We start from the raw sequence: 13,232 nt of genomic DNA on the forward strand, positions 1-13,232 counted from the left end.
AGGTTCGAAATGTTTCGCTAAAAAAATACTTGCCATGGTTTAATGACGGCACTCAAACTTAAAAGGGATGGTCGAAAATTAGAACGTAAATGGAGAGGTACTAAATTACATGCACACTATCTTATATGGAAGGACCATCAAGTAAAGTATAGAGAGGCTTTGGTAGTAGCCAGATCAACATACTACTCAAACTTAATTGAAATTAGCAAAGACAATCCTAGATATCTATTTTCTATTTTGAATAAACTAGTTCCTCTAGTCCTAGTCTAGAGGATTCCTAAATCCTCTGTGTAATCCTTCTGCTGCCACGGTCTCTTGTAGTGACTTAATTGACTATTTCCATAGTAAGTCAAATTTCACAGATATCTTTGGTGATGAAAGACTTAACCCCAGTAGAACCTACCAGGCCTATTCTGGCTATTTTTTATTTCTTCTCTCCGGTGACCTGAATATTTTTAAATGATATAGTCATGCATATTAAACCACCTACCTGTATTCTTGGTCCTATTTCTACTAAATTATTGAAAGAAATATTTTGTTCTCTTAATACCTATATTCTTGATTTTATTAATGCTTCACTTTCACTTTCTTCTGGGCTAGTTCCATCGGCTCTTGAGGTAGCTGTCATAGAGTCAGTGATCAATAAACATAACTTGGATCCAACAGATCTACATAACTATAGGCCTATTTCAAACCTTCCTTTTCTTGCAGAGATATTAGAAAGGGTAGTTGCAAATCAACTGCATCAATTTTTTACACAAAACAACATCTATGAAAAATTTCAGTCTGGTTTTCGCCATGCACATAGTACTGAAACAGTACTGTTACAGTATTAAATGATCTGTTAATTGGCACTGACTGGTTTTAATTTTATTAGATCCAGTTGTTGCTTTTTATACTGTGGATCACTCTATCTTAATCAGTCGCCTGCAAAATTTGAGTTGTTTTATCCTGGTTCAAGTCTTACCTTCCTGATAGGTCTCAATTTGTTTTAATTGGGAATTAAATATCTGCATTGTCTGAATTAGTTTGTAGTGTTCCACAGGGCTGTATTTTAGTTCCTTTATTATTTTCCATGTATATGCTCCCTCTGGGTGATATTAAAAGCAAACATGGAGTCAATTTCCATTTTTATGCAGATGACACCCAGCTGTATTTGTCTCTAAAACCTGGTGATACCTCGTTTTGGACCAATATAGTATCTTGTCTTACTGACATTAAGGGCTGAACATTTGTTAGAGCTAACATTTTTATAATATGTATATGTGTATGTATGTATATGTTTTATTTTTTATTGTTATATCTGTTTGTATTTTATCTGCATACTGCCATATGTATATATATATATATATATATATATATATATATATATATGAGTACCGTATTTTAAATACTCTATCCTGATGGGTCAAAACAGGCCACATGGGGGTGTTGATATTACAGCATATCGCCGTAGGTTGGCACTTTTTTTCAAAAACCGGCAAATCATTGGCAGGTATCCATACTACTAGAATTTGAAAACAAAAACAGCAGACATAACAAGATTTATGTAAATGTTGAACTTTTGGGAAACCAAAGTGTACATGAGATATTGAATGATTCTGAATCGGACACCAATGATTAATTAAAGTAGTGAAAAAAAGCAAAAGTATTCAAATAAATTCAAAACTCGCCATTCTGATCGCTCTGTTCCTTCCTCCTGAACTACAGTGTTTCCCTGTCGCATTTTGAAAATAAATAGTTTAAAAAATATCTCTTAAACTTTCAGCTTTTCACAAAAGATTTGGGTCCCTCTTAAAAGAGACTTTGGGGTTAAAAGATGTTTTGTTGCCGTTGCTCCCGCTGTCTGTTCTTCGGTCTGCCTGCCTGCTGCCCTGGACCCACCCCCTGCACAACTGTATGATCTGATGCTGAACATTTATAAATTCATCTTGACAGTTCCTGCCATACCTTTTAAATGTGTCCAGGTACGATGGTGTCATGTCTTCTGCTATGCCCTGCATTGTTTTAAATTGTTTCTTAACACTGGCCCAGTAGTTCTCCACGTTGCCAAGCTGTAAATTGCAAAGTCAGTTTGATAAGTAACCGGGTATTCCATGGAAATGACATCTTTCTCGCCACTCTGAAGCTGTAACACAAATCTGATATGGATACCTCCTGTTACTACCCCAGATAACAGTGTTTTGAGGGGCTAATGAGTGGCGCATCTGGTAAAGGTATAGCCTGGAGATGACGGGTTTGAATCCAGGCTATGTCATTGCCGACCATGACGGGGAGTTCCCAGGGGGCGGCGCATAATTGGTCAAGCGCCACCCCGGTAGGGAGGGCTTAGGTTGGCAGGACAGTCCACTGTTCACCACGCACCAGCGACCCCTATGGCTGATAGGGAGCCTGCTGGTCTGCTGTGGAGCCATTCAGATTTGTGTTGTCCTCCGGCACTATAGGTCTGATGGCTTCGCTGTGGATCTGCAATGTGAAAAATGATGGGTAGTCAGGGACACATTTTGGAGGACATGTGTGTCAGCTGCCAGGGGTTGCAGCGGTGAACCGGGATTCATAAAATACAACTGCTGATTCCAAACCGGGGATGAAAACTGGCAACGGCTAAATTAAAAATAAATAAATAAATAAATAAAAAATTTAATAAATAAATAAAATGCAGTGGTTTGAGAGTGGATCTGGATTCGTCCTTAGTTACAGAATCCCCCCAAAGGAATTCTCTCCTGGTGAATGCTCCCAAGTAAATTTTGAGAGCTGTAAAGGCTACTGCGTTTTTTGTGTACACTGCAGGGCGTTCAGTAAAACTAGAGACATAGTGAATTCATTAACAGGGTATGGAAAAATTAGGAGATATATGGGGAAGATAGTCAAAGATAGGATACTTTAAAGAAATAAAACAGGGCATGTGTCATGCTGCAGATAGATCATTGATGTAATATTCCTTTAGAGAAAATGGTACAAGCAATGATATAGTAGGTCCCCTAGGCTGGTACCGAAGTCGAGATGGGCAAATATTTTTACAGTTTCACTACAGTTCTAGTTCCTAATAAACCCTTTTTGTTTCACTTTATACAGGTAATAAGGACCACAGGTTTTATGAAGGGGCTCTATTCAGAACTGGAAATGAAGTCTGAAAATGTTAAGGTAAGGTATTCTAAATGTTATACTTTTGCAAGCATCACTATCATTAAACATTGATTGTAATATATTAATGGTGAGATGAAAGGGACCAAAGCACCTTGATCCTTGGCATGCTATATTGCCAATTGTTACATGTATTATAAGATTGATGTCAAATATCACCTGAAATGAGCCAAAGACAAGCAGTTTTGTCAAAAAAAAAAAAAAAAAAAAGATTGATAATCCGTCGTCTCGTCTGTGACAACATGTGGAAAGTACAGCAGTTATTGAACATTTAAAACAAAAGCTATTAAATGACAAACATGAACTAGCATACCCCTTGCTTTATTTTCTGAGTGACTACAGGCTCACCTTGTAACGTGTGTGGCAGTGTGCCCCGCCCATGTGTGGATTTTGTGTTATGTGTTGCGGGTGATGTGTTAATGTTGGTGTATAGCTATTGGTGCACGGGATATAAATGGGTCTGTGTAGGACGAGTGATTTAAAATATATAGTTGTATTTAGGCACGGATTGCACTTCACTTCACGTACATTTAAAGTATTTAATAGTATGTGAGCACGGGGTTTCACAAATTAGTTCACCTGCTGGGATTCAAGTGAATAATTAATTAGTAATTGAATCCCAGCACAACAGTATATCCTATAGATGCACATTTTACTCACTCGGGGTTGTGTGTTCAGGCGAAGGAAAGGGAGAGAGTGAAGAGGGTAAAAATAATAATACTTATAGCAATTGCTACGTCGTACTGGAGGACCAGCATGGTACTTGCTTATTCAGTGTTCGTTCCTGTTGGTTGTTGTCTCTTCGTTTTGTTTGTCTATTTATTTTGGCCCAAAGTGCCGTGTGCTCTTTTTTTGTTGAAACTTTTTATTTGTAATAAAAGCACTGAGAGCCGCAGCGTCTGTTTCACCTGCCAGTACTGCCAGTCTGTGTGTACTCCTTTCTGGCCTGACGCCACCCCTACAGCCAGTCTGTTCACACGTGCCATGAAGCAGGAGAAATTGTCAAACAATGTCAAATGTTTGACCTTTAAATCCCATGAGGTATAGTAATGCTTAATAAATGTAATAATGAATGAATTCAGTCATCATCAACTGTATGAAGATGTCCTGAGAGACACCAGCATGCACTGTCATAATTACAAAAGGAAAATACAGTAGGTTAGGTTAAATAAGCAATAGAACCTGAAGAAGAGGGCTTTACTGTCTTGTATCGGAATATAAGTAGTCCGTATCGTTTAATACCTGCACGTTGGTTTTAGCTGCTTTCTTAAGGCATTCAAATTTTTAAATTTTCATTTGCATGACGAAAGCATCTTTTTTGAGTGTTTGTTTAAAAACAGGGTCATCAAATCTCGGCACTGCTTTATATATATATATATATATATATATATATATATATATATATATATATATATATATATATATATATATATATAATATATTAAAGCCTGAATTTTAAAATATCAACAGCCCTATCTCTCTGGATGTTGCTTAGAAGATAATTCTAAAATTATGGTTTACAAAAGCACTTTGGTTCCATCACTACAGAGAAATAATCACTACAGAGAAACAAAGCCCGGCACAAAGAAAGCATCAAAGAAATTAGAAACACTGCTGTACCCGTCTTGGCAAAATCTTGAAAGATCTGATGGCAAAACACTAACAAAGAAAGGGATGAAGGTGTCCATGGGCCAGTCACATTATATTATGTAATTTGTTTTGGACATGTTTTGTAATGCATTTGAATACTGTAGCAGGCTTCTATCAGTTATCTCCCATCATTGTGGGACCTCAAGGATCCTAAGAGACCTAAAAGGATTCCTGTAACAAAAGTCTCTCGATAAACTGTGGAAGCTTCAGTTTGTGCCTACAGTCAGTGCCTAGCAAGTTGAAATTTACAAAATGACCACACTAAAGATAAACAACTTGCACTACAGTAGCTCACACAGAACACCTTTTTAGATGCTTGTTTCAATAAACTAGCAATTATAAGAATATTTTTTTTCACCCATGGACTTCTGAAATATATGTCTAGCTGTTTTCTGGTCTTGACACCACAAGTTAATTTGTATAGATCTAAACATTTTTTTCCAGGATCCCCTTTTAAACAAGGCCTCAGTCTCAATGAGTCAAACTGCTGGTTAAATAAATAAATAAATATAAATAATTTGCTAGTTTAAGTACTGTACACTATATGGTACTGTCTTGCCTATGCCTCACTGTACAGTATAAAGAGTAATGTCATTGCATAATTTTAATACAAAGCAAAAACATACTTATTATCAAGATACTGTAATATATGTAAAAAATATCCATATTGTGTATCAGCCTACATCATATAGGGACAGAAATTAATCCTACCCAAGTCTGAACACTTACCCATGCCTACCCACTTTACTACCCGATCAAGTTGCTATTTTGAAAATGTGACTGGAGGGGAAGGGGAGCTATTCATTTCCATTGAGAGGTGCATAATACATGAATTGTTAACACGGGACAAACTAAGCCTCCCAGGCCCTGATCCCAGGATTTATAGCAGCCCTCGGATGTCCTACATGTTCAAGAGACCTTTGTCTGATTCTGTACAAAGTGTTGTACCTTTACCTTGCTAGTTATGCTCCTATTTCCTTCCAGGATAAAGAAGCCAAGATTGCATTCCTCCAGAAAGCAATAGATGTCGTAATAATGGTGACAAGCGAGCCCCTATCAGTGAAGCCAGGTCGTGTTGTGTCAGGACATGAGCCAGAGAAAACAAATGAGCTTCTGCAGGCCATGGGAAAGTGCTGCCTCAATAAGGTCAGTTTGCATGCATATATATACATATATATACGTATATATACATGTATGTATATATATATATATATATATATTTGTAACACGGCAGGGAGGGGGTTAATATCCTCCCTGCCAAAAACACGCGCAAATGCACGTTTTGGTTTAATTTTTTTATTGTTTTATAGTCAGTTATCACTCGCACATGGGTCACATTGTAAGTTAGAACCAGGTACAGGGTATAAGTGAGTTGGGCTGCTGAGTAGGACGAGGCAGAAGGTGTGTTCTGCTTCCGAGCAGTCAATGCAAAGTGCTGTATTTAACCTGTGTGGTTTGTTGTGTTTTGTTTGTCAGGTAAACGGCTTAGCCGTCCTGCGAGCTAGTCAGGGACCTGCATCAAATGTTTAGTAAGAGCTCTGAAGGATCTAGGTGTTTGTTATGTTTTTGTTTATTTTTATATAATTAAAAGTGCGCATCAGTGCTTTTTCTTTCAAGTCCTGTGTATTGGGTCGTGATCTGGAAGGGAAAAGAACCAGAGCGAGCATGTGTGGCGAGTCGGCTTTTACTCTCTATATATATATATATATATGCACAGTTCAAGTCCAGTGAATAACCTGAAATGGTACAAAGGTAAGCGGTAAACTGCCAGAGGTTAAAAAAAAAAAAGTTTAGGTTACCAAAAACTGAAAAATAGTGTAGATTTCAGAGTTATGTAAAAAGATAAATAAACAAGTAGTGGGTTAACAACTTACAGCTGTTCTGCAGCAATGGAAGTAAATTAAGCCTTAAAAGTTGATGCTAACAATTCCTACAGGTGTCCCACCTTTTGTTGATTACTTACAAACCCTCTGTCTATATAAAAGCAGTGTTGGAACAGGCTGTGTTACTACACCCTCATAAGCATTATTTGGACAGTATTGTACTGCAGGAAGTAGTATATTGCTATCATTATGGCGAGAAAAAGGCAATTAACAAAGGAAGACAGACAGACCATTATAACCCTTAAAAGTGTAGGTCTTTCCTTTAGAGAAATTGCAAAGAAAGCCAAGGTGTCAGTGAGTACAGTTTCCTACACCATCAAAAGGCACTTGGAAACTGGAGGAAACTCTGACAGGAAGAGGTCTGGCAGACCCAAAGCCACAACAGAATCAGGACAAGTTTAGTCAACAGCTTGCGTGATAGGCGGCTCACAGGACAACAGCTTCAAGCACAGCTTAACACTGGTCGAAGTAAACAAGTCTCAGTTTCAACTGTGAAGGGAAGACTTCAAGCTGCAGGTTTGACAGGTCGATTGGCAGTAAGAAAGCCATTGCTAAGATGGTAAAATAAGAAAAAGAGGCTTGCCTGGGCCATGAAGCATCGCCAGTGGACTACTGAAGACTGGAAGAAGGTCTTATAGACCGATGAATCAAAATTTGAAATCTTCGGTTCATTACGCGCGGTTTTTGTACGCCATCGAGTAGGCGAAAGGATGGTTCCTCGGTGTGTCACCAGCTGTCAGACATGGAGGAGGAAGCGTGATGGTCTGGGTCTCTTTTGTTGGATCCAGAGTCGGTGACTTGCACAGAGTGAGTGGCACCCTGAATTAAAACTGCTACCACAGCATTTTGCAGCGCCATTCAGTACCCTCTGGTATACGCCTAGTTGGTCAGGGGTTCATCCTACAGCCAGATAATTACCCAAAACATACCTCCAGGCTATGTCAGAACTACCTTGGAAGAAAAGAACAAGACGGTAGGCTTCAAATCATGGAATGGCCAGCACAGTCTCCAGACTTAAACCCCATCGAGCTGGTTTGGGATGAACTGGACAGAAGGGTGAAAGCAAAGCAACCTACAAGAGCAACACATTTGTGGGAACTTCTGCAACAGTGTTGTGAAGAACTTTCTGAACAATATTTGATTTCCATTGTAGAAAGAATGCCACAAGTGTGTTTGGCTGTTATATCTGCAAAAGGTGGCTACTTTGAGTCAAAAATTTTGATTAAATTTTGTTAAACAAAACAATTCCATGATTTCTTTTTTATCTCCAATTGTTTATTTATTCTATGCTTTAATTTCAATGTACATTGAGACATTAAACTGCGTACATTTCGATAAAAACTGGAAAAATGGAGGTGTTCTAAAACTTTTTACCGGTTGTGTGTGTGTGTGTGTGTGTGTGTGTGTGTGTGTGTGTGTGTGTGTGTATATATAATATATATATATATATATATATATATATATATATATATAATATATATATATCTCATGTAGACAAAAGTTTCAGCTAGTGCCTCCTTGATCGTACATATATGTATTCATGGAGATATTCTTGTCTGCAGCTGCATGTGATGTAATTCAGATTTTCCAGGATCTTGGAAATATTAGATAATTGTATTTTTATGTTTGTTTTACTAGCTTTCCAGCGAAGACGCTGTGCAGAGGGTCCTTGCTGGTGAGAAGCTGGACCTAAAAGGAAAGCATCCCTCCACCTCGAAATCTCAGGACAAGGAGAACCGGGAGAGCAAGGAGGAAGACAAGAAAAGGCACAAAGACAAAGAGGTTAGAGAACTCAAGATATCTAAAACTGTAATGATATTTAGATCCCACTCTGTTTAAGTCAATTGAAAAGACCCGGTGGCACGGTGTCCAAAACAGACAGACACACAAAACATTGAACCAAACAAGTAACATGCTGGTTTAAAGCCAGTTGAGTAGCAATTGTTTACTATTTCTATCTTTACTCACGTTTGTGTTCTTACTCCCTGAACACTCAATCCAAGTGAGAGATTTTCTCCTCTGAATTGCAGCTGTGCTTGGACTTGATTGTTTATTAATCATTCAGTCGAGTTTGGGCACAGTCTGCATGTGAACTGCTTTGGCCAACTTTAAACACCCATGCCCAAATACATATATACGTACAAAATAACAGTAACACATAAGAAAACACAAAATACACACAGGGGCGGGGCGTACCCCACCACCGACACACATTAGGTAACTAATCGGTGCAAGTTGTAGAGATCCAGTTGTGCCAGTCCACAATCCTAAAAAGGTCCTAATTGAAATCTGGATCTCCTGCTGATATAAATTAACGAGTCAATCTCTGTGGCACGTGGAAACATCCAGAATAAAATATTAGTTTATCACTAACACTGTATGAATTACAAAATATAAATGACAAATATAATAAATTAATAAACAATTAGTGGCACCTTTGGTTGGTTTCTAGTATGCATTTCAAATTAGATTTTGAATACTGACAAAATAAAGTAATGTGGATTTTTAGTACTTATTTCATATAATAAATACATTGGATTGCTTGATTAGAACAGTATACATTAACAGTGTGTGTGTGTGTGTGTGTGTGTGTGTGTGTGTATATATATATATATATATATATATATATATATATATATATATATATATATATATATATATAATCTCCCCCCTCAGGAGATCAGAGACACTGAAATCAAAGACCGAAGCACAAGCAGAGATCGAAAGGTTGAACAGCCAAAAGAGACTGAGGCCAAAAAGACTGAGAAGGACAGACACAAGGACGATGAAAAGCAAGAGAAAGGAAGAGAAAGCGAAAGGGTGAAAGAGCGGGATCGGGAGAAAGAGAAGAGCCGGGACAGAGACAAAGAGAAGGGCAAAGAAAAGGAGAAAGACCGGGAGAAGGGAAAAGAGAGGGATAGGGACAGGGAAAAAAGGAGGGAGCGCCCAAAGGAGCTTGCGGAAAAAGCCAAAGAACCAGAAGAGAAAGCAGAAAGGAAGGTAAAAAAAAAAGGAAATAGTTCAGTTAAACCTGTTTTCTTATTTCTTGCAACACAGAACAGTACTTTTAAACTCAAATACTGGGGACAATTTTATAACCGGTACACAAGAACATTTTCTGAGAGGTGTACATTTATTTGAACAATTTAAGTGCACATTCCTGCAACTTGTTTGTCGGTTGTAAACGATTTACAGCCTTATTCTGATTATGATTGCTTTCATGCTTTTTTGTATCCCACCATACAGATCTTAAGTGTTTAAATTGAGCAGCATATGTAAGAAATAACCGCACAGCATAGCCGTGTGGTAAGACAATTATTACCACATGGTCATGTGATCTTGTTCAGCCAATCACAGCACTTAATTTATCCATTTATATAAAGGAGAATAATGTTCTATTTTTTTTTTTTTTTTTTTTTATATATCCAGTCTAAAGGCACTGAGGAGACACGACACCGAAAAGCATCTCAGCTAACAAGGAAAAACAGCAAAACTGAAAATGATAAAGAGGTTAGTTAAAAAACATTCACAAGTAATGAACAACCCTCTGTCCACATTGCTTTAGAATTGGGCTCACATTTAATGGTGGGTGTTCAGATAACATATTTATGGTTCAAGTTTTTATGTTATATTTCATTTTTTGCCGTTTTAATTATGTGGGTGTTCTGTTTCAGCAGCTTTGGTGGGCCTAGTTGATGCAGGATCTTATTAAAATATTGATTCAATTAAACTTAGAACCAGGTGCTAAAGTGCTTAAATTTTTCCTATTAAAATGTGAATTGGCCCTCCATTATGTGAGTTTTCTATCCCCTAGCAGATTACTAGCCCAGCATATGTGTATAAAATTATCATCTAAATTTGACACAAAACACGAAAAACAGGAGGCAGCAATTAATTAAATTTCAAATGAATGCAACAGAAATGCCATTATTTGACTATTTTTACTATTCATATATTGTTTGTTAAAGTTGTAATTTTATAAGTACTAATCAGCTGAACTCACCTGAAGTCTATAGATTCTGATAAGGTGCATGTGTATATCTTGCTTTCCAGTAAGATATCCCCTTTATTGATTTTATTTGACCTGCATATAAAATTAGTTGTTTAGTCAGACATTTCTTTGTATTTTATAAATCCCGACATTTTTGTGGTGGATGAAATTCAGCAAACAGATTCATATACAGTATGATCTAGTGTGTGTGTGCGGGAGGGAAATAATATGCTATTGGGGTGATGTTTAGACATTCGGAAACTGGGTACTTAAGTAATCCAGTGTTTACATGCTGTCGAGCAGGGCTGTCCAACGTATGACGCTGTCATACATGGTTCAGTAATCGTCACAGTAGAGGTCCTTTTAAGTGTGATTTAAAGTTTGCAAGGACAACCTAGAGTCGTAAAATGCTTCACATTTTTTGTTGGGTTTTAATTAGCAGAAAACTACTGAGTCAGTGTCTTAGTGTAGTTCCTTCTATTTTGTCAATTTTTTACTTAACCATTTTTCATATGGTTTGGACTATAGAGTGTTGAATGGTTATTTTCTATTGCAGAGTAGTTGTAGAATCATGCTAGTATGCTTTTTGGTGTCTGGGTAGAAATCATCTGTCCTAGTGGAAGTACTAATAACAATGATGCAATAATAATTTAATACAATAATTCTAATTTCAATCAAGACTTTTAATAATGTTCACAGTGCAATATCTATGGTACAGTTCACTCCACTATACGCAACTATTTCAATGCAAACCCTACTGTACAGTTAACCCTCTTTATACTGCAAGGTAAGGGCCATGGGCAAAAATGGTAAATTAGCGAGGGTGGCGTTATGGTGACACCAAAAAAAAAAAAAAAAAAAAACACACACAACCTACTATGTTTGCAATAAATTCAAACGTTTTATTTTTTTAGTTATACAATTGCAGTATCTCTAGGCCATTTTAATAAAACATTAATCTTTTTTTAAAACTACAGTACTAGTTCTTAACACAACAGTAGGTCTACTAGTGACATTTTATCATCTTTTCCCATCTGTATGAAACATACATGGCTACTTTTAAGGAACAGTTTATACTTATAAATAAATAAATAAATAAATAAACACTCATTTAGTGTCAAATCACCCAAACAACAGTTCCGTAAAAACCAAAAAGCGTACCATGTTTAATTTTATTTTTGTTTTTTGTTTTTTTACTAGTCATTTGAACTTCACTGTTTGTGGCATGACTATAAGCCTGCCGAATACTATCCCCCATTGAACGATGCCATCTATTTATTTCACAAAGCAATTTAAGAGTATTCTTTTTTAGCAGTTGAAAAAAAAAACACTTTGAATATGTACAGGCAAACACCTTTTTGTAAACAAAAAGTAAAAAAAATAAAAATAAAATATTCTGCTGTTTTACAAAACTGCAGCTTTAGTTTGTGAGCCATCATTTGTGCAAAACTTACATGTAAACAAACACATTTCTTACCATACTTTTTTTTTTTTTTAACATTTACTGTGGTTTGTAAAAGTCACTTATTTTAGACTGCGTCAAGCCTTTTCAGGTTAAAGCAATCCACCTGTTCCATCAAGGTAAGCCATTTGTTTTTATTCATTACAATGTCTCAGATTGTTCTTCAATTAACAGTATATGCCTCACTTAGGCGAGAAAACATTTGCGATGTCTTGCTGACTTGCTTTCTTATTTTCAGATGCATACATTCAGATTTATGCCTTTTGCTCTAGTTTTACATGTAGAATCGACTCGCCATTTTGTACTTTATGTTTTGCTTTGGGAGCGGGAGTGTTGATGACATTGGTATGAACGCTCAGTTAACAACGAATTAGGAAAGCAAGTCAAAGGTTAACTGCGTAACTTTGTTGTTTTAATTAGCCATGATTATTTCGCTAGCGCTATAATGAGGGAAGCTACAATGCTTACATTTATGTTTGCTTGGCTGGGGAAGTTGGTGGGTGGTGGACAGCAGGGTGGCGATATAACAGGTAAAACTAGCACTGTTTATATTGGTAACATTTGTTCAGCGAGAATAGCTGGCAGTATGCAAGGGTGGCATTATGAAGGGGAGCGGTATAATGCGGGATAACTGTATTTCCATCTTCCTTGCAAGGAAATCCAAGCATATTCCATCATAACTTTAATATCACCAGGAATCTTTATTTGCATGCTGAATTTAGAAACAAAATGTAAAGATGCTATATCTAAATTTTCATTAAATTTGTAATATCTTAGGAATTGCTGGTAATGAGTATTTAGGGGAGGATGTATGGATACGTGCAAAGTGATTTGCGGCTGCAAAACATCCATATTGCGGCCAAAATCTGCGTTATGCACGTGCATACCGTCTTTAGCAGCCTCCGCAGGCCATCCGAGACCTAATAGCTGAATTTCACATTTTCATCACCTGGTTGACTGTCCTCCAGGTAACACCGACAGCATTGACTTTCTCCACTATAGAGGACCATATGGCCTCTTTGGTAGCATAACTGATGTTTCCAAATAACTCAGTTTCATGCTGAGTGACCTCAGCCATAAGGACTCATAACTCCTCCTCAGA

General features: G+C 37.1%; 1 protein-coding gene across 4 annotated transcripts in view; it reads left to right on the forward strand.

The window, feature by feature from the left end:
- The window catches only part of LOC121322039 (TRAF3-interacting protein 1-like), a 49,674-nt gene that overhangs the window by 5,413 nt on the left and 31,029 nt on the right, over positions 1–13,232 (forward strand). For all 4 annotated transcript variants that reach the window (XM_041261489.1, XM_041261491.1, XM_041261490.1 and 1 more), the window contains exons 2-6: positions 3,076–3,144; positions 5,779–5,940; positions 8,316–8,459; positions 9,354–9,677; positions 10,107–10,187. In XM_041261489.1, coding sequence (XP_041117423.1) covers positions 3,076–3,144; positions 5,779–5,940; positions 8,316–8,459; positions 9,354–9,677; positions 10,107–10,187 — 780 coding nt within the window. The remainder of the gene's footprint in view (positions 1–3,075; positions 3,145–5,778; positions 5,941–8,315; positions 8,460–9,353; positions 9,678–10,106; positions 10,188–13,232) is intronic.

This window comes from Polyodon spathula, chromosome 10, assembly GCF_017654505.1.
Source record: "Polyodon spathula isolate WHYD16114869_AA chromosome 10, ASM1765450v1, whole genome shotgun sequence".
NCBI classification, from domain to species: domain Eukaryota; kingdom Metazoa; phylum Chordata; class Actinopteri; order Acipenseriformes; family Polyodontidae; genus Polyodon; species Polyodon spathula.